Genomic DNA, 27,837 nt, shown 5'->3' with positions numbered 1-27,837 from the left:
GGGGTAGGATAGGATTGTGCACAAGACAGAAGTAGATGTGTATATGGGTGCTGACAGTTTCATAAGAGGTATCTATGAGCCAAGGTACTGTGGAGGGAAAGTTGTTCTGAACTAACATATGCCAGATGTGGTAGAGTTGGGATTCAGTTTCTTTTAAATAACCAATTAAACACACACTTGAATGGGGGAAAACTATTTTTGCCTCAGAAAAACATTGCTGTGAATGTAGTTTCTCTTAAGATAGTGGAGAAACTACATTTGCATCACACCAGTAAGTGCGCTCTCTCTCTCAAAAAAACCCTAGAAATGCAGATAATCTTTTTAAAGCCACTGTAACAGGTGGGGTAATTTTTCAATTTACTTTGACAGCAAATTCAATAATTAAGCTACTGCTGCAGAGTGTGTCTTCACAGTAATGGAATTTTTCTGGATTTGATGTAAAAATAGGCAAAGAGGAATCTAACTGCCAAAGCTAAAACACTAACTTAGTGATAGCACTTTACAGAGTTGGAAGCCACATTATTAAATATTTTTGAAAAACTGTACAAACATACTATAGAAGCATATGTCATTTAATTTATATTGTAAGTAAGAGCCCCACTTCCACAATGCTATGCACAGAATGTAACCTTTGGGCAGGGACTAAGTTTCCCTCATACAATAGAATAGAGCCAGGATTAGAGTAAGATTTCCACACCACTGTTCAACCAGCTGGACTCTAGCCCCTGCAGCAGTAACTGCAAAACATTATTACTGTTGTTTCTTGGCCTCATTATATAAAGTAAATGTACACTGTCAAACACTGAGTGATAAAGTACATTAACTCAGCTGGCAGTTTACCAAGTAAATCATGCAGTAAGTGATTGGGTTTCAGATCCCAATCATACTCTGCTTATCTCCATTGTTAAGAAAATGCTGAGACATCACTGATTTAAAGGAAACACTGTCTGAACAAGCCTACAATTGACTATAAAAGACAATTTACTGAATCTAGGAGCACTAGAAGTGTTTGAGTGAAACTAAAGATAGCATTTTTTAAAAAAGCAAAGAAACAATTGCATTGTCACTGCACAAGAAAGTGAACCTTTCAACCATTTGGTTTCACTATCCACGATGAAGTAAAAGCAATGGGTAGGAAAACTTAAATGCTCAAGCTCATGTGTACTGGTGACATACACACACAAAATTTCAACTGTTTGTTTTAATGACTTAGCTATAATTTAATTACAATATACACATTAAAGGTGATACAACTCTGGGCTAGTTCCTCAGTATGAAATAAGTTCATTTACCTTTTTTCCTTTGTGCAATGTGTAACACTTCAGTACATGTGTATAAACTCAATTCATTTCTTTACAGAAACTAAAAATAAATGTATAGTAGTTAAGTAGAGTCTGCAGTAATGTCCTGCTTCCAGATGAACTCCTCCATATATCCATTTGCTTGGTTACAGTTTTCAGCACATGTGTAGACTACCAGCGTTCCCCAGTCAATACTTTCTCCTAGGCTATCAACCTTCAGGTGGTTCAGGAGTTGTGGCATAACCTTAGGAACAAGACATGATTTGTAAGACAGGTCAAGAACATGGCTCTGGCTGTTCTGTTTTGGAGTGGGAGAAGAGATACAGTGGTTGATGCACGGTTTGAAATGTGACCTCCAGTAAACGTATAAATGAATTTTAAATCAAAATTTCTTTACGTTTGCTAACCTGGGCTGTTCTCTTGTGCTACTTGTTATCTTTCATGTATTTCACAAGGCCTCCACTCCTACATGTCAACACACATCTCTCAGGGATGGTCTAGATATACTTAATCCTTTAATCCTGACTGAGCAGGAGGGGGGTGGGTGGAGGGATGACCTCTTAAAGTTCCTTCCAGCCCTACATTTCTGTGATTAATAGATTTCCCATCTTTGAATGATCTCTGGTGCAAGAGTGCCACCTTTTAGTCTGAGGATGGAAAAACCATGATCAAGTTATTACAGATATGCAAGGAGACCTAATTAACTAGAACATCCATTAATATTTTATAATTAGAGCAGATTAAGTTTTCCAAAGAGATTATTTTGTTGGAAAATGCTGATTCAATAATCAAAACATTCAACTGCAATGTTCTGATTTGGTCAAAACTTTTGATGGAAGGTCAGGCAGGGTACTCTGCTTGCTTAGGAGCCAGAGTTTCCCACATGGCACCTCACCAGGCAGGCTGCAGCAGAGCTGAGACTGGAAATGTTAAAAAAAAAAAAAATTATCCTTTTTTGTTTTTAAAAGTGTTTTGTTTTTTTTTTTTTTTTTTTTTAGTTTGGAAGGGATTTAAACTAAACCCAATAAAGCCACTCTCATACCAAAATAAGCATGTCCACACAGGAAGTTATACATGTACAGTAGTTTCTGCTTGTGAGCAACCCCTCTATTGCCAGCAAACATTTGCTATTATCCAGCAGTTGCTAAGCAAAAGGAAGGTTTGGGAGGCAGGGAAGGAAGTGCCACGACATGCCTTCGCTGGCTGCAAACCTTCCTCAGGAAAGCGAGGCTGCAGCCCAAACATCAGGGCCTTCAGACTCATGGAGCTGAACAGTATCTTTCCCTGGGCTCTCTACGGGTTGCAGCTCAGCATTTCCTTATGCACAGCCCCCTGCAGAGCACAGCCCAAAGAGGGCAGTGAGAGGTACCAGGCAGCCCCAGAATGCAGGCTGTAAACTCTCCTCCAGCTACTGCTCTGCCCACACCCCCTTATCTCCATGTGTATGTGAAGGCAGGTATGCCAGGCTGCAGCCCCCGCAGGAAACAGGCTAGCACCAGCCCCAGGTAGGCTGCGGGACTCCCAAAGGGCGCCTGTTCCAGCTGCAGGCTCACGAAGCTGCCTGCAGGTGGGGCCTTCCTCAAAAAAAAAAAGGTTGCAAACAAGCAGCCTGCCATTGCTAATAACAATTTCATTAACATTGATACTAATGGGAAGGGATTGATTCCCAGCAATATGTTGCCACTAACTGGGAGCTGCTAATATCAGGATTGCTTTTAAGTGGAATCTACTATATAATTATACCAGTTTAAGTGGTAAAACTTTCCTGTGTAGACAAGTCCTAAGGTACTGTAGCAAGACAAAGTATAATATAGATAGAATTCATGTAATGACACGAGCTGGTGAAATGAAAGGACTTTCCACTTCCATCCTGCAGCCCAGCATTCACTTATGATTTCTTCAGAATGTTTACCAAGTGACACTGTTTTAAATGGAATGTCAAGCTTCTTATCTTGTACATTAAAGATTTTGATAAAAACCAGTTATACTCAGTGAATAACGTTGTGTATTTCAGTACCAGGAAAGAATGGGTTTTTCATTCCAGCATTCCCTCACATTTGGGTTCTACTGCAAACAGGAACCATATTCCCACCACACCAAATCTGCATGTAGAGGCAGCACTTGGTAGTAACTGACAGGAAGAGATTTTCCCCAACAGGTGACTGGGCACATCAGCTACAATGAAACCTAACACCAGATTCCCCTTTCCCTCAGTTCCTTTTTCCTTCTGTCAGCAATGTGGCAGAACACTCCCTCACACAAACTCTCCCCTCTTCCACAAGGAAGGTTGGGGGAGCATGAGCTGTTTGAACTTCATGGTGAGGGTGTCTGGAACTGAAAGTCTGGCAGTCCACATTAGAACATTTTTCTCTTTAAAACCATGCAGTAGTGTCAAACAATTCTGAAAGAATCCCCCTTCACCCTTACTTTTTTCCATAGAATTTCACATTTAGAAGACATTCATATGACCCTCAACTGGATAGAAAAAGTGTACTATTTTGTTGGCTACAAACAGATCAGGAGGAAAAAAAAGTGCTATTTACTGCATGATAAAAATCTCATAAGGAAGGACTGTTACACTAGTAATTGAGGCTTCTACACTTTAGCACAGCTATTCTGTGAATTCAAATAGAACTCCTTTCGCTCTAGCCATCAGCTAACACTACTATTTCAGACTTAAAATAGGTTTTTAATCATACACCAAAAATATATCCTTGGACCAATTCACGTACTTGGAATTCAAACATCCTTTGGGCACCACATGAACAATTTGGAATATCTTTCATCTGAGGAATGTTTTCACCTGAGATCCATATGGGACCTTCTCCTCCTCGACAGTATCTGAGAATCTGAAATTGAATAGAAGTATTAAGTAACTGACAGTCTTTTCAGTTGTATAATTAATAACCAATCACAGATAGCTATGTTTAAATAGACATTGATCAAGGTTATTTCCCCCCCGCCCCCACTCCCACTAAAACTTGTTAGCAAAGTCCATTGTAATTGGGTATAGGTTTTCTTAAATAAACAAACAAGAAAAGACTTTTATATGGTTTGACTGCTTGAGGAAACAAAATGCCAGAATTTCCCCAAGCCCTGTAGCATTGGTCCAGCAACAAACAGTAATACTTTGCATTTCCATAACAGATAATCGCAAAGCCCTATAACAACAATTTTAGACTCAAAGCTTCTGTTTGGGAGTAGGGGAAGTAGACTGATTCATCCAAGATAACAAAGGAAATCTGTAGCAGGTACACCTCTACCCCGATATAACGCTGTCCTCGGGAGCCAAAAAATCTTACCGCATTATAGGTGAAACCACATTATATTGAACTTGCTTTGATCTGCCGGAGCGCTGCTTTACCACGTTATATCCGAATCCGTGTTATATCGGGACGCATTATGTCGGGGTAGAGGTGTACCAGATCAGAACCCAGGTCTCCCAATTCACAGTTCTGTCTCTTTAACAACAAGACCCTCCCCCCCTCCCAGACTCTCATGCTTGAGTGATAGTGATAGAGTTTCACCTTGCAACTTGGACACGGCTTAGAAGGAAAAAAGAAAAACAGGAAGGGAACCTGCAGGGCATGGGGAAAAAGAGAGATGATGCTACTCTGCTTGCTTTCTCCCTTTCCACAGAAGGGCAGCAGATCCCCCTCTCCCCGTAGCTCCCAGCTCCACTCAACCCTCCCACCTTAACTAAATTTCTACTTACCTTGGGTAAGTAGTTTTTTCGAAGCCCTAGACAAGTATCTTAATTTGTCAAGCTTTAACAAAGCTGGTCTAAGTACAACAGAGGCTGACACCTTGCGATAATATCAGGTAGGTCTTGTATCTGGGGACTTTTATTCTATGTTGGTGGGCATGTAGACTGGATGATCTAGTGAAACTTCTCTCCATCTTTGACCTCAGCAATTTAAGATATTTGTGCTAAAGAGGCACAATTGATAGAAACACAATCAGGATGCTATGTAAGCATCAAGGCTGCAATATATGTTCCAAAAATAAAGCAGGCATCCACCTTTTGACCATTAGGTGATTAGTATTTTAAAAGATACTTTTCCTTTTACCTGTTCTGGCTCTGCAGCTATTCGATTTTTAAACTTTTGGAAAATCTTGTCTTCTCGAGTCTCATGTTTTGCCATTGCCTCCAATACCTCCTCATCTAGTGACTCAAAACCTTCACCCAAGGGGAAAAAAGGCAACACAGGGTAACATAGTATGGCCAAAGTTAAAGCTTACAATATAATATTTGTCTCTCTACCGTCCTCTAAAATCAGTTCAAGCATCCAATGTTCAGGAAAGCAAACTGCAACATCAGAGACAAGCTTCAGCCTGTTTGGAGGGTCAACAGATGTAGCCAGTTGTGTGACCCATTAGTTCTGTACTATTTTAAGCATACATTTAAATATTAGAGCATTAGAGAGAAGTATGCAAGGAAGACAGGCAGAATTCATCTAGGAAAGTGTGTGTCTGAAACATGGAGCACAAAACTGATGTACTTTCTGAATTTGACACTAAAAAAAGACCAATGAAGTAGGCACATGTGGGAGTCAGTAAATTTACAACTTCAAAAATTTAACAAATTGAAAAGACCTATGTGTTCGCGTCCCTTATACAATGCTCATCACTCATGCTCAGTGTGGTTGTACCATTCTGTATCTTTACTAAGCCCCACCCACAAAGTTTTAGACAATGTTAAATTACAAGTTTAAAAATGGGCAGCATTTTGTCTCATCACAAACTCCAAATCATGCTATATCTGAATTCAAGTCCAGTTAAGTGGGTATAGTTTCACATGATTCACTCACCCTTCACGTAAAGGATCTAGGATTTCCTGTTTTTCATTCAGAGTTAAGGATACTCCTGGGGGAATTCTGCACCAACAAATTAAAAATTCTGCACTATGTTTTAAAATTCTGCAAATTTTATTTGCTAATTTAACACTATATAGTCACACCAGTTTCAATTATTTTAGAAATTTATTTCAAAATACTTGTCAGCAACTACGTCTGTAACAATACAGACAACCTCCCCCCTCCCCGCCCCCAGGAGTAGAGAGTTAAAGAAACCCCTACGACAACACAGTTCCTGTTTCTCTGCTGCCCAGCCACAAGGTGCCCCCCAGCCCAGATACTTGCACTACCTCCTCCCCTAGAGCCCAGCCACAGCCCAGACACTCGCACCCCCTAGGGCCCAGAGCCTAGTTGCAGGGTGCCCCCCAGCCCAGACACTCAGACGTACCCCTACCCTCCCAGAGCCCAGGGATCTAGAGGGAGAAACAGCCTGATCCTGGGCTCGTGTGGAGTTTCCTGCATGCCGCCTCCTTCCTTTAGTGCATGTGGGGAACTGTAGCTGCCCAGAACCCTCCAGCTTTGTCCCCTTCTCCCCCACACCACAGTGTCTATTTGTGAGCTGGCCTCTGATGGATCCAGCGACCCCTAGTGGTGGCCAGCAGCTCTGCAGCCCACTTCCGTGGGGGGAGGGTAGAGGGGGAGGGAGAAGAGAGGAAATTCTGCGCAGAACATTAATTCCCCCAGGAGTATATGGAGAGTTACCAAACCCATTTTCAAAACAGCTTTCTTCTAGCACAGGCCGGATTTTAGGTACAGCTGGGTAAGTAATTTTAAAAGCTACTAACTACAAGTTGTCTCCAAAAGTAAACCTAGAGACTAAGAGAAGTCTTCAAGAAATCCCCCTACCAAACCAGAACACTGGCACAGTGCTATGAATCTAGTCACTAGTTACCTCATTAGCATGCTTTCAATAAAATTTAAAAATGGTAATTTAAATGAATTATATATACTTCTACACGCATCATAAAGCGCATGCACATGGTGATGAACTGTAGTTAACAGAAGCAGTAGCTACAATGGGTTTTTTCCATTTTCTTCAACGATGATTTGTAGACTAATCCTTTATAATATGTAGTTTATAGTTAACACTTGATTTAAAATCACTGAATATTTCAATTTGTGAAGTAACATACAATGCATATAGAAAACTCTCTCGGAAGCCCATTTTATTTCTTACTTGCACTGCCTGCAGCCTCCAGTTCGTCATGTTTCTCCAAGTTCTTTTGGGTATCTGGATCTGTTTGACTGTCACCAGGCGTTTCCATTTCCTCAGGTTCTATTACAATTTCATACTCTGGAAAAAGGAACTTGTGATCTGGAATTGCAGTCTCCAGCTGAGCTGCAACACACAAGAGAACTACTGTTTTTATCATTTCACTGCTTGATGCTATACTTCATCTCCTGCTTAAAACTGCACTGTTAAGGTTGCCAAGGCAAATATGATTATTTATATAGCGGTAGTGTCTTGAGGCTCCAATCAGGATTGAGGCCCCACAGTGCTAGGCACTGCACAAATGAGTAAAACAAGAACAGTTCCCCCAAATGAAATCACTGATCAGGAGTAATGACAAGATGCAATAGGTAGATGAACAGACAAATTGGGGGTATGATGGACTGGAACACAAAACATAGAGTCAACACAGACATGTTTGCCTAAGTAAGTCGTCTTAGTGGTCAACGTATGAAAACATTCTCTCACTTTACAGTGACTTGTTCTAGTAGTTTATTTTTTAAAATATCAGTTATCTGGGCTAAGAGAACAGAAGTAGATTTATTAAAAACAGATAACACATTGCAGAGATCTGTAAAATTAAAAGCCTTCTTTCTGACTGGTGTACTCACATGAATCAAGCACACAACCCCTAATACTTCTCCACTAAATGCCTATTTGTTGTGAGTAGGAAACAGGAAAAAATGTAGGCATACCACTGTGTGCACCAGAGCCCACATAACTGTAAGAGGATCACAGTATCTGATGAGAAGATGAAAGAACATTTTCAATAAAAATGATATGAAATATACAAGAAATCTACTCTCTGCAGCATTCAGTTCTTGTGTCACTTTACCCGCAAACAAAATCTTACGAGAAAAGCATACAAGTAGGGGTAGAGTACAAAAGAAAATGTACCAAGTGCACCAATACCTGCTAGCACATTTTCTGTCTACTAACCTTGACTGTATCCCTTTAAGAATCAACTTTAGATGTTCCTTTACACTTTATAATTAAAACACCTTAAAAATGACCAGCAAAGGGAAACAAAGGTTTATGGCTATTTTGTTATTTATGACATATGAAGGCCAGAAAGCTGTGATTGAGACTGGAGGTTTTTTGCTTTAGAAATACACCTCTACCCCGATATATTGCTGTCCTCGGGAGCCAAAAAAATCTTACCGCGTTATAGGTGAAACCACGTTATATTGAACTTCCTTTGATCCACTGGAGCATGCAGCCCCCCCCACCCCCGGAGCCCTGCTTTACTGTTATATCGGGTCGCGTTATATCAGGAATATCAAAAAAATCTTGCAATCTCTGTTTTCGCTAAAAAACTCTGGATATGGATTGGGACTTTGTAGCCTTTAGTTGAAAGATGATGGTGTTGAATCTTTAACTGAAAAAAAATCTTTTCTCCCAAGTGTCTGAGTTAAATTGGAGTTAAATATATTTTTAAACTCAATAAAAGAAGCCACTCTTCCACAGTTGCTTTTCTGATTACATAAATTTACTAATTTTCAGGAGAGGCAAAGTAGACAAGATCTTAAGTTCTGAAGTGTAAATCTAGCAATAGAAGAACTTCTGGAAAAACAATCTGCAGCAAGGGAGATTTAGGTTAGATGTTAGGAAAAGCTTTCTAACTATAAGGTTAGTTAAGCTCTGGAATAGGCTTCCAAGGAAGGCTGTGGAATCCCCATCATTGGAGGTTTTTAAGAACATGTTGAACAAACACGTATCAGGGATAGTCTAAGATAGGGTTACCATCCGTCTGTATTTCACGGACATGTCCGGCTTTTTCGTCTTTAAATAGCCATCTGGGAGGAATTGGTAATAAGGTTAAAAGGTCTGGGATTTCCTCTCCCCCCCCCTCCTCTCCCCCCCATGCAGAGTGCAGCACGGCTGATTGGGTGCCTGGGCCTGATTGAGCCGCTCCCATTGGCCTCCAGCAGCCAGAGCCCCTCCCCCGACCCCCCCCCCAGCACTCTGCAGGGGAGGGGCTGTGCAGCCCAGCAGTGTTTTGCCTCCACGTGGAGCCAGCGTCTGACTGGTATGGGCACGGTAAGGGGAATCCTGGGGGGCAGTCAGGGAGAGGGTTGGATGGGTCCGGAGTTCTGGGGGTCCTGTCAGGGGGCGGGGAGTGGTTGGATGGGGCGAGGGAGTCCCGGGGGTCTGTCTGGAGGCGGGGGTGTGAATAAGGATTGGGGCAGCCAGGGAACAGGTAGAGTCCTAGGGGGGCAGTTAGGGTGGGGGGGGTCTCAGGAGGGGACAGTCAGGGGACAAGGAGCAGGGAGGCTTAGGTAGGGGGTGGGGTCCTGAGGGGCAGTTAGGGACGGGGGGGTTGGGGGTTCTGAGGGGGGAAGTGGGAGGGAGTGGATGGGGGTGAGGCGGGGCTCCCCCCCCCCTTTTTTGATTGTTGAGGCAGGACCAAGTAATCTTAGACTAGGGTTACCCTATTTCAGCACAGGGGGCTGGACTTGCCCTGTCGAGTTCCCTTTCAGCCCTACATTTCTAGGATTCTATTCATGCCTTCTTTATAAGCCATAAAGCAGCACAAGGCACAGACTTATTTTCTTTCCTTTGCAAGTCATTAAACCACCAACCAAGACATTTTGACGAGTTGAAAAAAGTTTAGTTTTTGTTACTTCTGCAACAATAATACTGACTTCTTCAACAGTTCTAGGTTATTTTGGTTGCAGTACCAGTATTATTACTATTTTGCATATTTTCTTTAACAAATACAATTTATGCAAGGCCAAGCAATTAAAAAAAAAAAAATCTTTAGCTGAATTTGTTTGTCTTTGTTTGCAGTGCTGTTGTTTATCATCGTCCTACTCTAAATCATTTATTACAATTAAATGAACCAATTCAGATCTCAGATAAGCCATGCTCTATTGCAGGGATAGGCAACCTGCGGCACGCAAGCTGATTTTCAGTGGCACTCACACTGCCTGGGTCCCGGCCACCAGTCCGGGGGGCTCTGCATTTTAATTTAATTTTAAATGAAGCTTCTTAAACATTTTAAAAACCTTATTTACTTTACATACAACAATAGTTTAGTTATATATTATAGACTTCTAGAATGAGACCTTCTAAAAACGTTAACATGTATTACTGGCATGCGAAACCTTAAATTAGAGTGAATAAAGCACACCACTTCTGAAAGGTTGCCGACCCCTGCTCTATTGTTACACCCAGGTTTCACAAAGCTCTCTTTCCACATTACAAATGCTTATAACTGCAAGGATGTTTTCTGGACCACCAACCATGCCCACAGGTCACCTTGCAAAGCAGGCAGCCATTGTCGGCTGTAGCAGACAAAACCACTGCTAACTCCAGAGTTCAGATCTAAGGAACAGGTTTATTTCAGCATGGATACAAAGTGCCATATCCTAGTGATCTGCTGAGGTACATGTGGCCAGTGACTTGGCTGAGTATATACAGACAAGGTTGTGAAAGGCAAAGACTTCAGTCTGCATACACATTTTTATACCCATGCCACCTTACTTTCTATCAGCACCCTTCTTCTTCAAATCACTACATAATAATGATTAACAATATCTATGACCAAATATAAGATTACACACTAGGTTATATAATGAGTTTATCTACTTATTAGCAACAAAACAATCTTAATATTTAACAGGGACTTCGTTGTTTATTCTGATTATATTTGGCGGGGGAAATTGTGACCCTCTCATTGTTACTTCATCCTTGTTCTGTACTCAAATATCAGGAACATTTCAAGAAGTGAAATAACAGGATATTTAGTAAGCCAAAAACATTGTTTTGCATTCCTTTCCCCAAAAAGGGTTATTCCAAGGTCTAATGAACCAAACTAAACCAGGCCTATATTCATACTGATTATGCACTTGCTTATATAGATTACTAACTACTGTGTGATATATATGTATAGACATGATTCATTAAATACACTTAGACCCTTACCATTTTATATGAGGTAAGTTCACCTAATGACTCTCATCTCTTACATTAACAATTACTTCCCAACATGGTGAATGCAGTTCAGTTTTGGACTGCAAAAGGAACTTAACCCTTGTGTTAACCATGAAATATGTTGAAGCCACAGACATCCCATTATCATTGAATTTGTCCTACAAATAGAATCAAAACTTAGTATTCTCTTTATACTAAAACAATACAGCCTTTGATTTTTCATAATTGTTTACGGAGTTTTATGGCATAATAAAGATGTGGACATGATCTTCTAGTCAATTTAGAAGGAAATACAGATTAGTGTTATTTCTCCTGTGCAATGTACTATCTCTAGCAAAAGGAACAAGAATAATGGTTGACTCTTCCCCTGCTAGATTATTAAGAATGTAAGTAACTCTTGTTGGACTTGCATCATACTTTTGTTCCATACTGCACTACATTTTAAGAAGTTCTCTTTAAAATATAAAAGGCAAAAAAAGAAAACAAGCAGCAGCAGCATTGCTTTATCTTCCAGACAGAATTTTCCCAGGTTTATTTTAAATTCCACTTAACTCACCTGACTGCGCACAAGATAGTTTGTGTCCCAATTTCCAATCTACAGTTTGATGATCTTTACTACAGTAATGGGCCCTGTGACATTTGGAACATGCCTTTGGCCCTAAACAGCCACAGACTCTGCATAGATGAGCTCCACATTGAAGGTGCAGGCCCACAGGGGGATGCCCTTCAGGAGGGGGCGTTTCAGGTGGTGGATCATAGGAATAGGTGTCATTCTTTCTCGGAAGCTGGTTCCTAAAAACTTGAAAGAAACACAGGAGTGAATGGACCAAACGCCATTTGTCCATTGATCAGCAGCATAGGGCAGTTCCCAAAAGTCCTACGAGTGATGGTTTGGGTTATTCTTTTTTGCACGGTGGTAGCACCTAGGAAACCTACCAAGGGGACAGGCCCCCCGTGTTAGGCGCTGTACAAAGGCAGCACAGACGTTACCCCCAAAGAGTTTACACATCACTAAGGGGGAATCATCTGTGGAGGGAGCGGTGGGGGGGGGGGGGGGGATAGGGGCCCCCCGGGGGGGGGACGTGGGGGCCGCGCGGGGGGGGCGGTGGGGGGGGGGGCAGCCCCCCCCAGGTGCCGGGGGGGGGTCTCAGCCCGGGGCTGTGGTGGCGCGGAGCGGGACGGGGCGGGTCTCTCACCTCGCAGCGGCCCCTGGGCCCCGGGCCGGTAGCAGGCGGGCCCGCGGCAGCAGAACACGAAGAGGCCGCGGTGGAAGGCGTCGGGGCGGCCGGGGAGCGGCGCGTAGAGCTGCAGCAGGAAGGCGCAGGGCCGCCCGCACCGTCCGCAGCGCAGCTCGGCGGGGCCCGGCAGCCCGGACTCGCCCAGCCACGCCGGCCGCCCCCCCACCTTGCTGGGGAACTGGGCGCTGCTCAGGCGCCACGGGGCCGCCTCCTCCGCGAACCCCAGCTCCACGCGCGACCCCATGCGCGCGGCCAACACAACACGCGTGCACCGGAAGTGCGCGGTGCCAAAAGTTGTCCGACCGGCTCTTATACCGGAAGTGCGCGGTGCTGAAACGCGTCCCACCAGCTCCCATACCGGAAGTGAGGATGCGAAACGCGTCCGATCAGCTCCCATACCGGAAGTGCGCGCTGTTGCAATTAGCACGGGCCCCTGTCAAGCTCCGGAAGCGCGGGCCGCGGCGGATTTGCTCCGTCGTGTCCGGCAGCGCGTTCCCCAGGCTCGGGGGAAGCGCTTGTTGTTTCTTTGCTCCAGTGTCAGACTCGACGGCGGAGCCGCCTCTCCCCATAATCCAGCCCATGGAAGCCATCATCAAAGCAAGCTGTGCCCCAGGAACGGGGAGGGGTTGTTGCTGTTGCCCCAGACCCAGCTCCTGGCAGGGGAGGGCTGATTTCAGGGGGCCTCAAAGAAAAAGGTTTAGAACGCCGTCCTATCGCAACTTCCATGTACACATCCTACACCTTTTACACGTTAGTTACCTGCTACATACGTGGATGTTTATGCAATTAGTTTTACATGTACCATGCTCTTCATTTAAATAAAACCTCAAACTACAAGCTCCACTCCCCCAGTGACATGCAGTTAACTCAAGGGTAGCAGTCAGCTGATACACAACACCTGTAGCAGAGAAAATTTTAGATACAGAGATATAGTAAAACTCACTATGCACACAAAAATTAAACACTCAAGTTAGGAAATGCCAGAATTAAAGTGGCTAGTGCCTTTCCCCCCCTAATTTGAGTGTTTGTGCAGCATTACTGTTCAGGGATAGGGGTAGGCGTGGGTGGGAGGGTGGGGGTAATTCCCTAGGGTTTTAAAAAAAAATATTTGATCAGTCAATCATCATATTGACACCCCAAATGGTCATCAGCTGGGTTAGAACCCACTGAGCTAAAGGAGCATTGTCATCCTCTCTGTGGACCAGTCCTAGAGAGGGATGAGACACTTTAGCAGTGAGGTGCACAGATATTTACTGACAGCAGAAGAATGGTCAGACTCAGGATCTTGGTTACATTCCAGGCTTTTTGTCCCAATCTACTCCCCTACTCCTGGTCCACCTCTTGTCCCCTCTGAATTCAAATAAGGCGCCTTCCTCCTTTACACTGCCAGGCCCAGTAAGGAGAGGAAATCTCTATCCTTTCCGTTCTGGTGCCTAGACCCAGAACCAATGTGGCCCAGAACAGCCCAGAACTAAAACTGCAGGGGAAGTTCTGATTAGCTCTGGCTGGAGCATGCCCAGAATGTTTAGGGAACTTAAAGAAACTGTAGCAAGTCTGTATTGAGCACGTATGAACAGATTTTTTTTCCAAAAGCTTAAAACTAAGCCAAATGTAGGCAGATTTTCATGGGACAGCAAGACACATCCCTGATACAAACGCCACCTTAACAGGTGGTGGTGGTGGTACCAGAATATACATATCTATTTACACAGTATACACACAGATCACACGGTAGTTGAGAAGAACAGTAACACTGACAAAATGCATTTATAAAGCCTCATTCACAAAGAAACAACAAGGCATCGCAGAATAAGTATTGATACCAATATTTTAACAATTGAAAACAGCGCAAACTGCTTTAAACTCAGTTTTAAATGCTAAGGCAGATTTTGTGCAGAAGCTAAATACTTGGTAGTCCCAGCTGCACATAAAAATAAATACAAATCAAGTTATAAAACAAGTGATAAAGAGAGAAGCAGGATTTTGGCAGTTACAGGACATTTATTCTATGAAAGAAGAGCACAATGGCCATAACATAGATACGACAACCAGCAACATTTTTGTCTAAATATTATGTTTAATGTTAAGTCTTTAGTTCTCAATTATAGTTTCACATTGATGAAATAACCTATTTGAAACAAAACATTTCCTTGTAACAAAACTAAAAAAGTATTTAAAGTAGATGTTTCTGTGCATTTTTTCCCCTTAAATATGTATCCAAAAAGATGATTAAATTTAGTTTAAAAAGGAACACAGTAAGCATCAGTACTGACAAAGTTCAGTACTGGTAATGAAAATATTCCAATTGAACAACCTTTGCCCGCCATCTAGTATAATACATATGAAAATTCCCAAATGGAAAAGGCAAGATGTATACTTCTGTACCTAGCCATACTCCAGTTGAGTACTTGTCAGTGTTCTTTGCGGATTATAGTGCACACAGTCAAGTAATTCAAAGCCTTTTAATTAATATTAAAGTCTTGCAGTCACAAGTTTCCTTATGGGTATCCGAGAATCTAAGGATGAAAGAGAAGCACATACATTGATTAGAAGGCTACGTCCAATGAAAGCTGGAGTTAATCATGCAAGCAAGAACATTTTAAAAACAGCTTATTTTTCATTCAGATCTCACATTAGTATTTTTACTGCATATATTGTAATGCGATACCAGACATAATGTGACTTTCAATGGGAATTAGGTATGTAACTGTTCTTTGTGACTTTGAAAGTCTCCCCATAAATACATGTTTAACTAGTATACCAATAAGAAATACACTTACCAAACATTTCTGCTGTTTTATTGAATGCCTCTTTGTTTACAGTGTAAGTAAATCCATTGGTCCTGGATAAGGAAAAAAACAACAAAAAACAGTAATAAAGCCGTTATTCTTTTGGGATGGGAAAATGAATTTTAAAAAAAGGATAACACTTCAAGTTATCTGGAGCAAATAATATTTTCATTATTCTTCCTCCATCAATTTTACGCACATAATCAGCTCTAAAAGGTCTGCTGACGCATCACAGATGCTCTTTGAAAAAGCCCTACTACAGAGGGATAGGTATGCTTCTAGACCATATTTTTTCTCCTGTATTTCCCTTCCCCTGTTGTTTTATTATATGAGTTTTAACTACCCATCTGAAATCAAGTTAGATCTTGAGCTAGTGTAAATTATCATAGCACCACTGACTTCCATGGAGCTACACCAATTTACCTCAGCTGAGGATGTGCCTCATAAAAGTTTATTTTTGTAACATATCAGAATGGTAGCCGTGTTAGTCTGGATCTGTAAAAAGCAGTCTGACGAAGTGGGTATTCCCCCACGAAAGCTTATGCTCCAATACATTTGTTAGTCTATAAGGTGCCACAGGACTCTTTGTTGCTATTTTTGTAACATCACAGCTAGGTGCTGTGGAAAGGCTGATACCACAATAGCAACTGATGTATTCAAAGTGCTCTACTAGTCTTAACTAATTCATCCTCAACACCCCAGTGATGTAGGAAAGCATCCCTATTTTACACTAGCGTTCCCACCAGTAGTCTGTTGGTAGTCTTGATTGAAATCTGAGTGTTTGAGCTAGAAGGTCACCCAATCAAAGAACTAACATAGCACACAACTAAGATCGCAGAACAAAGACCGATTATTCACAATAAATTGGATACATCATTTGGTCAACTGTGACTAGTATGCAAGTTTGTAAAAATGTGTCTATTAACAGACTATTCATAAAAGGGAAAAGGGCTAAATTTGCCAGGTAATCTGCTCATTGCAAACTGTTTGCCCTACTAACTAATACCATAGGAAGATCCATAATATATTCGGAATTTATAAAATATGAACACATTTATGTGTATACACACACTATTTTTTATAGCATTAGCTGGTTTCATATTTTATCAGTTAACCCTAGTATTTATTCATAACTAGAAATGTTAGACAGTGTAGCTTAAATTCATTTAACTTGCAATGCTAAAGCAAAAGTCAACACTATGGTACAGTCAGAATGAGCCGTTTACTACATTGCCTGTAACAGTAATTTGTGTCTCCATTTTAATAAAAAGGAGATTAAAAAAACCTAGCTATTTTAAAGTGTGTTACAAACAATCTACGCAAACAGAGCAGAATCCTGTTTATCCAAAGGTCTTGGGGGAAAACACCTCAAACCTCAAGATAAAAAAGCAATGGGGTCAAAAGATTTAGAAGCCATCTAGTGAACTTTGTAAATTCTGTATTTCAGATCCCATAATCCTAATATAGAATGAAGAGATGCCATATTTGGGGAACTGGCGCATACAAAGAAGGTGCCAACTTTGTGACTCAGTATGACACTGGGGGGGTACCCCTCTACCTCGATATAATGCTGTCCTCGGGAGCCAAAAAAATCTTACCACGTTATAGGTGAAACCGCATTATATCGAACTTGCTTTGATCCACTGGAGTGCGCAGCCCTGCCCTGCCCCCCCCCCGGAGCACTGCTTTACCGTGTTATATCCACATTTGTGTTATATCGGGGTAGAGGTGTATATAATCAAACTTTAGTTGGCTCAAGTTCAGAAAAATCAGGGTTGTAATATATTGTTTAGTATTTTATAGTTCAACCATTAAGATATCAGATAAAAAGAGTCCAATGGTTCTGTACATGAATTATGATATACTAACGGAAGTATCTCCAATGTATAACCACTCATTGCAATTGATAATTACGTTAGATCTCATCCTTGGATCTAGTCAGACTCATAATGACAATACATTGTCTGCATTTACCTTCCAACTTGTGTCCAGACCCCGCAAAATACTTTTACTAATAATATTCTTGCAAACCCGAGGGCCTCTTGTATTACTTACGTTTTCATCCTCTTCACTACATCTAGGCGCACAAAAGCTGCCAAGGCATTTTTCTGCAAGTCAGAAGACAAAACTTCATAACACTGAGTGCTTCCTACAGAGAAAGCATAGGGGGCAATTAAAAGTCCATTAATCACTCAAACTATTACACACGTAAGGTATCACAGCACCAGCACCACCACACAAAGCAAACGTACCTGTCTCAAGAAGCTGAAAAGCAAAGTTACGGATTCCAAGTATAAACTGCTTTTCGGTAAAGGCCTCTTTTGTTTCTTTTGAAAGATATCTGCTGATTATCTAAAAAATAAAATTTAAAAAAGTGTTCGAGCTTTTCCTCTTATTCCGTAACTTGAATTGGTCTTTAATTACAAGCAAATATTTTTAAAGGAATAACATATCCTCCTAATAATCAATTTGGAAGATATATTTTTAGTGGGCTGACAAATATAATATTATGCAAAGCATTAGAAAAATTTAATATTGTTTGGGTAATCATAACAAGAATCTTAGTATATAAAACAAGACTGAATAATAAATCATATTAGAAACTGGTTTATGGTCCTTGTCTTTGAAAAAGTTGCCTCACTGTCAAAAGTGACATTCCTTTTCAGCAACATCCATTTCACAGATGGGGAAAGTGAGATACCGAAGTCAAGTAACCTGTCCTAGGTCAACAGTGAGTCAGTGGAAGAGCCATCAATAGACAAACAATCATGTGGACAAGGGGGATCCAGTGGATATAGTGTATTTAGATTTTTAGAAAGCCTTTGACAAGGAACCTCACCAAAGGCTCTAAAGCAAAGTAAGCAGTCATGGGATAAGAGGGAAGGTTCTCTCATGGATTGGTAACTGGTTAAAAGATAGGAAACAAAGGGTAGGAATAAATGGCCAGTTTTCAGAATGGAGAGAGGTAAATAGCAGTGTCCCCCAGGGGTCTGTACTGGGCTCAGTCCTATTTAACATATTCATAAATTATCTGGAAAAAGGGGTAAACAGTGAGGTGGCAAAATTTGCAGATGATACAAAACTACTCAAGATAGTTAAGTCCCAGGCAGACTGCAAAGAGCTACAAAAAGATCTCTCAAACTGGGTGACTGGGCAACCAAATGGCAGATGAAATTCAATGTTGATAAATGTAAAGTAATGCACATTGGAAAACATAATCCCAACTATACATATAAAATGATGGGGTCTAAATTAGCTGCAACTACTCAAGAAAGATCTTGGAGTCATTGTGGAGAGTTCTCTAAAAACATCCACTCAACGTCCAGCGGCAGTCAAAAAAGCAAACAGAATGTTGGGAATCATTAAGAAAGGGATAGATAATAAGACATAAAATATCATATTGCCTATCTATAAATCCATGATAGGCCCAGATCTTGAATACTGCGTGCAGATGTGGTCGCCCCATCTCAAAAAAGATATATTGGAATTGGAAAAGGTTCAGAAAAGGGCAACAAAAATGATTAGGCGTATGGAATGGCTGCCGTATGAGGAGAGATTAATAAGACTGGGACTTTTCAGCTTGAAAAAGAGACGACTAAGAGGGGATATAATAGAGGTCTATAAAATCATGTTGGGGTGGAGAAAGTAAATAAGGAAGTGTTATTTACTCCTCCTCATAACACAAGAACTAGGGGCCACCAAATGAAATTAATAGGCAGCACGTTTAAAACAAACAAAAGGAAGTATTTTTTCACACAATGCACAGTCAACCTGTGAAACTCCTTGTCAGAGGATGCTGTGAAGGCCAAGACTATAACAGGGTTCAAAAAAGAACTAGATAAATTCATGGCGGATAGGTCCATCAATGGCGTCCTGAGCCTGTTTGCCAGAAGCTGGGGATGGGCGACGGGATGGATCACTTGATGATTACCTGTTCTGTTCATTCCCTCTGGGGCACCTGGCATTGGCCACTGTCAGAAGACAGGATACTAGCCTAGATGGACCTTTGGTCTGACCCAGTATAACCATTCTTATGTTCTTATGACCCTGGCCACTATGATCTAGCCAATAACTAACATGGTTACACAGTGGTGGGAATTTGCTATCCTCTTCTAGCATATTTATTTTATTTAAGAAGTGTAAAGAGTTATTTTGTTTTGGTAGGCTTCGTGGGACGGGAGTAGAATTAAAATAGACATTGACAGGGTGAAGAATTCCCACGCAGGCTTTGGCCAAACATACAACCAACTTCTGCAGTTTGCATACTATCCACTTATATATGCTAAAGAAGTCCTTCTTCTAAGGACTGACAATTAGCCCATTAACAACAGATTCCCTGAGAAGTGAGCTTTATAAATCCAGAGGGAATGATTTGCTAGGGAGGGGGCTAGAGCTAAGGGAACCACGGAGCCTACCTTTCCTCTTTTGGCTGAAAACTTACTCATTTATTTTTTTGAATTGGCTGCTATTTGTGCTGGGACCTAAACAGGACAAGGTGTTTGTTGCTCTGGATTGCTCTTCTTAAATAAACTGCACTTCACAGGGCCAGAACACCAACCCTCACATGCAGATTCACTTATATAAAAGATACCACAGCTCCAACTAGCCTGTCACAAGAACCTTAGCACTACCACATAAGAAGTTAATTACCCTGTAAATTTTTTTTAAAATCTGTGTCATGAGAGGGAACCAATCTCTTCACATCATTAGATAAAACTTACTACTGCTATGTATCTTCTCCCTTCCACTCCCACCCATGCTAACACTTAGTGTTTCTACCATAGAAGAACCATGACTCATGCCATTCCCCATAGAACTTATGGGTGGGGGACAGGAGAGAGTAGGTGCGAACTTTGTGAAGAATTGTGTACCTGGTAACCTTCCATAAAAGGCCTGAACAGAGCTGCCAAAAAAACTGCTACAGAATTTCCTTTCTCTGTAACTAAGATTTCCTGGGGAGTCACTTGAATTACATCACATTTTGTAAGCAGAAAACATCCTTCTTCAAAGTCCTGTGGGGCAAAGGAAAAACAGTGTAACTGGTACTTTTCCCAACTAGGACAAGTGCAGCTAAGTCTCCTCATGAAAATAAAGTATACAGCTACCATCAGGCTGCCACTGAAGTTTCTGAAAGAAGTTTTCTAGACACTCAGGTATACCAAGAATCAATTTCTAAAAAGGTATTGAGTTCATATTTTCACCAAGTTTATATTCTCAAACTGAGAGGCCTCAAAATATAATGGCCTCTCTATCGTCACAGGAAGGCCTCTGGGACCTTGTCTTGTCTAGGAAAGAAGTTGGCATTACATTAGCCTACATCACTTTATCCAGGACTTTGCCCCAGTATGACAACCATCTAACATAAAACATGTTAAAAGCTCTCTAAAGTAGGGACCATGCCATGGCTGAAGTGGAGTTAGTTATCATAAGGTCAAACGAAACTTCTTTTCCTACTTAAAATAAGGGGGAGATTTTCAAAGACATAAACAACGTTTAGGCACCTAATTCCTATCGAAAGTCGCGCTGTTAAACAATAATAGAATACCATTTATTTAAGAATTTTTGGATGTTTTCTACATTTTCAAATATATTGATTTCAATTACAACACAGACTACCAAAGTGTACAGTGCTCATTTTATATTTATTACAAATATTTGCACTCTAAAAAACCAAGAGAAATAGTATTTTTCAATTTCCCCATTACAAGTACTGTAGTGCAATCTCTTTATCATGAAAGTGCAACTTACAAATGTAGAATTATGTACAAAAAAATAACTGCATTCAAAAATAAAACAATGTAAAACATTAGAGCCCACAAGTCCACTCAGTCCTACTTCAGCCAATCACTCAGACAAACAAGTTTGGTTACAATTGGCAGGAGATAATGCTGCTCACTTCTTGTTTACAATGTCACCTGAAAGTGAGAACAGGCGTTCACACGGCACTGTTGTAGCCGGCGTCGCAAAATATTTACGTGCCAGATGCGCTAAAGATTCATATGTCCCTTCATGCTTCAACACCATTCCAGAGGATGTACATCCATGCTGATGATGTGTTCTGTTCAATAACGATCCAAAGCAGAGCGGACTGACACATGTTCATTTTCATCATCTGAGTCAGATGCCACCAGCAGAAGGCTGATTTTTCTTTTCTGGTGTTTCGGGTTCTGTAGTTTCCGCATCTGAATGTTGCTCTTTTAAGACTTCTGAAAGCATGCTCCACATCTCGTCCCTCTCAGATTTTGGACAGCACTTTAGATTCTTAAACTTTGGGTCGAGTGCTGTAGCTATTTTTAGAAATCTCACATTGGTAAGTTCTTTGCGTTTTGTCAAATCTGCTGCGAAAGTGTTCTTAAAACGAACATGTGCTGGGTCATCATCCTAGACTGTTATAACATGAAATATATGGTAGAATGTGGGTAAATCAGAACAGGAGACATACAATTCTCCCGCAAGGAGTTCAGTCACAAATTAAATGAACGTGTTTTTTTTTTTTAAAACGAGCATCATCAGCATGGAAGCACGTCCTCTGGAATGGTGGCCAAAGCATGAAGGGGCACAGGAATGTTTAGCATATCTGGAACGTAAATACTGTACCTTGCAATGCCGGCTACAAAAGTGCCATGCAAACGCTTGTTCTCACTTTCAGGCGACATTGTAAATAAGAAGCAGGCAGCAGTATCTCCCGTCAATGTAAACAAACTTGTTTGTCTTAGCGACTGGCTGAACAAGAAGGACTGAGTGGACTTGTAGGCTCTAAAGCAGGGATCGGCAACCTTTGGAATGCGGCCCGTCAGAGAAATCCGCTGGCAGGCCTGGACGGTTTGGTTACCTGTAGCGTCCGCAGGTTCAGCCGATCGCAGCTCCCACTGGCCGCGGTTCGCCGTTCCAGGCCAATGGGGGCTGCGGGAAGCGGCGTGGGCCGAGGGATGTGCTAGCTGCTGCTTCCTGCAGCCCCCATTGGCTTGGAATGGCAAACCACGGCCAGTGGGAGCTGCGATCGGCCGAACCTGCAGACGCTGCAGGTAAACAAACCGTCCCGGCACGCCAGCGGATTTCTCTGACAGACTGTGAGACAAAGGTTGCTGATCCCTGCTCTAAAGTTTTATATTGTTTTGTTTTTGAGTGCAGTTATGTAACAAAAGAAAAATCTACATTTGTAAGTTACACTTTCACGATAAAGAGATTGCACTACGGTACTTGTATGAGGTGAGTTGAAAAATACTATTTCTTTTATCATTTTTACAGTGAAAATATTTGTAATAAAATATAAAGTGAGCACTGTACATTGTATTCTGTGCTGTAACAGAAATCAATATATTTGAAAGTGTAGAAAAACATCCAAAAATATTTAATAAATTTCAATTGGTATTCTATTGTTTAACAGTGTGATTAATTGCAATTAACTTTTTTTAATTGCAATTAATTTTTTTGAGTTAATCACGTGAGTTAACTGTGATTAATTGACAGCACAAATTCTGAGTTCTCCAATATATACAAATTTTAGGATTTCTTTCACTGTATTTACAGAATTTTTAGAAATGTAAGACTACTTTCTCTTTTTTCTATGTCAAAATATATTCACACTTCTACACCCTTTGTAAAACTATTCTAGGGGACTTACAATGTAGTTAGGAATTAAACTTCCTGAAGACTTTTGAAGTGAGAACACCTCAGATCTGCACTCTAAAATCCAAAGCATTTCCGACACCATATAGCAAAAGGATTGATGGGACTGTAAGAGCTGTTCTTTGTAGTTCCACCATAATTAAGCTTTTCGACAACCAAATACACAACACTTTTAATCTGTGTTTCCAGTGTAAACACTTCCTTCAAGTTTGGTGCTATGGTGTGTGTTTTTTGTTTTGTTTTATTTTATTTTATTTTATTTTATTTTATTTTAAGAAAACATTTCTTGAACCTTTAAGTTAACATATGCAGTCACATAAGCAACCTGGAAGGGTTTCTTTTTTGTATTGAAAAGCTGTGGCTATTTTAAAATAGTACAAATGCAATATAATAATTTGTTACTTTTGTCTAAAGTGTTTACGTAACTTATTTTTTGATTAAAATAAAACTTGGGCAGCTATTTGGGCCCAATCCCTGAACTATTAAATATCAAAACTTCCATTCACTTTAATTTCAGTGGGAGCAGCAAACATATAGCATCACCTAATCCTTCTTGGTATTTTTTCTTTTGAACTAGAAGTCTCAGAAGACATTACATTAAGTTGTATTTACACTATTGCATACTTTATGTACTGTATATAGTTACACAAAAGGGCCAGTCATGACCACATTGAAAGGGCAATAACTAGTTTTATTAACAATGACTTTTTAAAATTCAGTAATATGCACTGTATTTATGCAAAACGCATGAATCAATGTTGTGCACCATGATAATAAAGACATAGTAGTAAAACATTAAAATAGTGAATATAATTTCTGCAGAGAACAAAGCACTCATTCTATTCTACACAACAACCACTACTCTACCACAACAGCTTTTTAGGAGAAGTGAGTGAAATATACTAGAATTCCTGGGAGCATTTATGTAGGCAAATGCAGCCACTGCACGCTGGAATTTAACCAGAGCATCAGGATTAACACAATTTACTCTCATGAAAAACAAAACAACCACCACCCCCCACCCACCACAGTTTCTTTCACAATCCATAAGAGGTCAGGACAGTAGTTTTACATCTCACTTGAAAGAGTGTTCTTTCAGCAGCACAAGCCCTTTAATGCTATGTGGAGAAACTGCTGCAAATCTTACTCATGGTAGAACTTGGCATTCACTGAATGACCTACACTTGGTTTTCCTTTGAGATGTTCTTCCCAACTCCTGGTTAGATGAGATCTGACAAATCTCAGGCTCAAAGAATTTGCCACAAAACTAAAGCTAATCCATCATGTACCCAGATAAAAGTGCATGTATGTACCCTTATTTATTTACACAGGATGGTTTACCTTCAGTGCAATGCCAGGGAAGAAGATGAACTCATCAGAAAAAATGTCTCGCAAGAAGTTGAAGCAGCTATAGATTTCCTCTGGGTGGGGGGGAGGGGGAGAAGGAAGAAATAAGGTTAAGGATATAACATTGTTCATTTAAGTCATTTGTAAAATAAGGGGGGGGGAAAAGCCTTCAGTGTAAGAGGAAACTTCTAACAGGGCACTATTAGCACAAATGTTTGGACAAAAAAAATACGAGCATGTACACAGAGACTGATTCAACTTGAAATAGTATAATCTATATACTTTATGCAACTAATCTTAAAAAAGGGAAAAAGTTGGTTGTATTTGTGCAATCTCCTGAACATACAGGAAATGCTGTAGATGTTTAAAATTAATCTTTGCCAAACCAAACATTTTCTGTTTAAAAAAAAAAAGTTATCGCAAGTACTAAACAAGGGAAAATACTGACTGCTACAATATTTCACGGACACGAGCAAGGAGATGGAGAGAGCTTTACAACTAACTGCACTCTATGGGAATAAATCTAGGATGTGCTAGAGTATCTGTACATACACTCAAAACACCTGAACAGTCAGAGCAAGGCCACGTCCATACTAAACTATTCCACAACCCTATTAAATAGCATTCAGACCCTACTAAAGAAAGTATCTTGTTTCAAATACTGTTCCATATACCACAACTGGTGTGTGGAAAACTATTTACACTGTTTGCAGTAGTTGATCCTCCCAGGCAAGCTCCAAATGCAAATCAGAATGCCAACAAGAGAAAGGCCTGTAGAGTATCTACTTTCAAGTCAGTAATATGTTGCAAATCAGTATAAATACTGTCAGGAATCATGAGAGTCACATTACCTTGTCCTGTGACTTAATACATTGCAAAAACATCTGCCGTGGTTCCCGGAGGAATGCTGTAACATGGCTGTGAAAATGGATTAGCTTTGTGCTAGTGTGAACAGGGCATTAAAAACGCTGCAAAAAAATAAAAAAATCACAAAATCTGATCCCAGTGGGCCTCATTCTGAATGTTGGTGTAAGTATTCAATTTGATTAGCACCCCGTGACATCAGCAGGCACTCCAGGTGCCCAACACTTCTGAAAGTCAGGTCAAGCTCCTTTATAATACGTTAATATTATGAAGTTACCTTTTCTGAAACTTTGCGTCATCTGCAATGCTACTGCCACCAGAGATGGGCGCACAAACACATTTAGCAACTGGTTCCTGTAGGCTCCACACATGAGGATAGAGAGGGCCTGTTTAAAAACAAGCTCCTCTGTAGCTCCATCCTCCATTCCCACGTCATTTAAAACCACTTGGCCATTGACAAGGCTCACAATGTTGGAATGCAGGGCAAGGCTGGACGTGACTGCTTTATTGGCACATAGATTATCTAGTAAAAAGACACAACACTCAAGCAAATGCTAAAGGAAAAAGTAAGTGCAGAATGTATAATATTACATTACATTTTGCAACCTAGAACAATTTTTACCTCTAGGAACACTTAGAAAACTGTTCCAGGATGATCCATGTTGGAAAGAGGCAGAAAAAAGCATAGGGTGAGGTGGAGAGAATAATTTCAGACATTCCTGGAACTACAACCTAGACCTTATCATTAGGGTCCTACCAAATTCACAGTCCATTTTGGTCAATTTCACGGTCATAGGATTTTAAAAATAATAAATGTCATGATTTCAGCTATTTAAATCTGAAATTTCAGTGTTGTAATTTTAGGGATCCTGACCCAAAAAGGAGTTGTGCATGGGTCACAAGGTTATTGTGTGGGGGAGGGTTGGTTGTGGTATTGCCACTTTTACACTTCTGCACTGCTGCCTGCAGAGCTGGGTCCTCAATCAGCTGCTGCCACTCTCCGGCCACCCAGCTCTGAAGGCAGCATTGCAGAAATAAGGGTGGCATGGTATGGTATTGCCACCCTTACTTCTGCGCTGCTGCTGGTGGGACGCTGCCTTCAGAGCTGGGCACCCTGCCAACAGCCGCCGCCCTCCAGCCGCCCAGCTCGAAGGCAGCGCAGAAGTAAGGGTGGCAATACCCCCCCTAAAATAACCTTGTGACCCCCCCCCAACTCCCTTTTGGGTCAGGACCCCCAATTTGAGAAACGCTGGTCTCCCCTGTGAAATCTGTATAGCATAGGGTAAAAGCACACACACAAAACAGATTTCACAAGGGGAGTCCAGGTTTCACGGTCCATGACGTGTTTTTCCTGGCTGTAAATTTGGTAGGGCCCTATTTATCACCTCAGGAAATAGGAAGTGGTCTCCTTCCCTCCCTGCAACCAAAAGTGGATAACCACTGTTCTGAACCTCTCAATGGAGAACACAAAGCTCCACTATTAGACAGGTACATTTCATAGCTTTGTTCACCATATTTATTTTAGATCTGCAAATGTACATTTTTAATTCTCATCTATCCCTCTGTGAAGGTAAGAGCAAAATTTGCCTCTTAGATCTGCATGGTTAATCTCAATTCAGATATTGTTCTACCGCTGCATGCGCCAATATTACATTAGTGTCAGTGGGAGTTCTGCGCGCAAAAGGAGAGAAAGTTATGTCAAAATTAGACGGATAAATATTTAAGAGGAGAATTTTGATTTAAGACTAGCTCTCGTTGCAAGTGGCTCATCTTCCTAAGCAGTTATCAGTTAGACCCTTATACCAGTTTGGTTGGGGGAGGGGGTTGGAAGGGGAGATACAGTTTTCAAGAACCTGCTTATTATTATCCAATCTGTAAGAACATTTATATTAGAGAAACTTCCTCGAAGTAGTGATGTAAGGATATGTTAAGCAAATAAGCCTGGTTGACTAAGGCCTGGTCCACACTAACCCCCCACTTCGAACTAAGGTACGCAAATTCAGCTACGTTAATAACGTAGCTGAATTCGAAGTACCTTAGTTCGAACTTACCGCGGGTCCAGATGTGGCAGGCAGGCTCCCCTGTCGATGCCGCGTACTCCTCTCACCGAGCTGGAGTACCGGCATCAACGGCAAGCACTTCTGGGATCGATTTATCGCGTCTAGACAAGACGCGATAAATCGATCCCAGAAGATCGATTGCTTACGGCCAGACCAGGAAGTAAGTGTAGACCTGCCCTAAGTAGACCACAGCTACAGAGGATAAAGAGAACAGTTATTGAGAGGTAAGCTTTTTAGATACAGCAATCTTTCACACTGGATCAGCTAAAATAACTTTGGATAGATACCATTCTTTTGTTGTGAAGTCTTCTGATATTGTAACCTTTGAATCAGATCTAGGAGATTTGACAAAGTTTCCCTTAATTCCCACAAACCAAAGATCCCTCACACTCACCTTAAACTAAAAGAAGTAAAAATGGAACCATCATTGCATAACACACCTGCTTACAGTTAACAGACTGTACCCAAGCTCAAAGTTCTACTTGCTTCATAAGACATATCCCTGGCACACTTTTTCAAGAACAGTTTTACTGAGAACGCTATTCAAAAGACATAAGTGAGTGTTTGCAAAGCTGAGGGTATAGCA

General features: G+C 41.1%; 2 protein-coding genes across 5 annotated transcripts in view; both read right to left on the bottom strand.

The window, feature by feature from the left end:
- Window positions 1-1,183: 1,183 nt before the first annotated feature.
- On the bottom strand, window positions 1,184-12,825 carry PDCD2 (programmed cell death 2). The gene is made up of 6 exons (XM_024203856.2): window positions 12,521-12,825; window positions 11,881-12,123; window positions 7,335-7,496; window positions 5,372-5,487; window positions 4,034-4,150; window positions 1,184-1,545 (listed from the first exon to the last, which is right to left on the bottom strand). The coding sequence occupies exons 1-6, from the start codon at window positions 12,804-12,806 to the stop codon at window positions 1,384-1,386; spliced, it is 1,086 nt and encodes a 361-aa protein (XP_024059624.1). The 5' UTR covers window positions 12,807-12,825; the 3' UTR covers window positions 1,184-1,383.
- A 1,940-nt stretch (window positions 12,826-14,765) lies between these two features.
- The window catches only part of GNPAT (glyceronephosphate O-acyltransferase), a 46,903-nt gene continuing 33,831 nt past the window's right edge, over window positions 14,766-27,837 (bottom strand). For all 4 annotated transcript variants that reach the window (XM_026649689.2, XM_026649690.2, XM_026649691.2 and 1 more), the window contains 7 exons: window positions 25,469-25,714; window positions 24,322-24,401; window positions 20,223-20,363; window positions 17,604-17,703; window positions 17,407-17,500; window positions 15,343-15,404; window positions 14,766-15,078 (listed from right to left, as the gene is read on the bottom strand). In XM_026649689.2, coding sequence (XP_026505474.1) covers window positions 15,035-15,078; window positions 15,343-15,404; window positions 17,407-17,500; window positions 17,604-17,703; window positions 20,223-20,363; window positions 24,322-24,401; window positions 25,469-25,714 — 767 coding nt within the window. In that variant the 3' untranslated portion in view covers window positions 14,766-15,034. The remainder of the gene's footprint in view (window positions 15,079-15,342; window positions 15,405-17,406; window positions 17,501-17,603; window positions 17,704-20,222; window positions 20,364-24,321; window positions 24,402-25,468; window positions 25,715-27,837) is intronic.

Source organism: Terrapene carolina, unplaced genomic scaffold (genome assembly GCF_002925995.2).
Source record: "Terrapene carolina triunguis isolate 2854851 unplaced genomic scaffold, T_m_triunguis-2.0 Scaffold85, whole genome shotgun sequence".
Taxonomy (NCBI): Eukaryota; Metazoa; Chordata; order Testudines; family Emydidae; genus Terrapene; species Terrapene triunguis.
The sequence above is the reverse complement of the archived record's forward strand: the minus strand, read 5'-3'. Positions and strand labels throughout refer to the sequence as shown.

Excerpts from the sequence above, each read along its gene's own strand:
- PDCD2 (XM_024203856.2), bottom strand. The coding sequence starts at position 12,806 with ATGGGGTCGCGCGTGGAGCTGGGGTTCGCGGAGGAGGCGGCCCCGTGG. Across the intron at positions 4,151-5,371 it reads TAGCTGCAGAGCCAGAACAG|ATTCTCAGATACTGTCGAGG; the intron begins GTAAAAGGAAAA and ends ATTCAATTTCAG. Across the intron at positions 1,546-4,033 it reads AAAGGATGTTTGAATTCCAA|GTTATGCCACAACTCCTGAA; the intron begins GTACGTGAATTG and ends CTTGTTCCTAAG.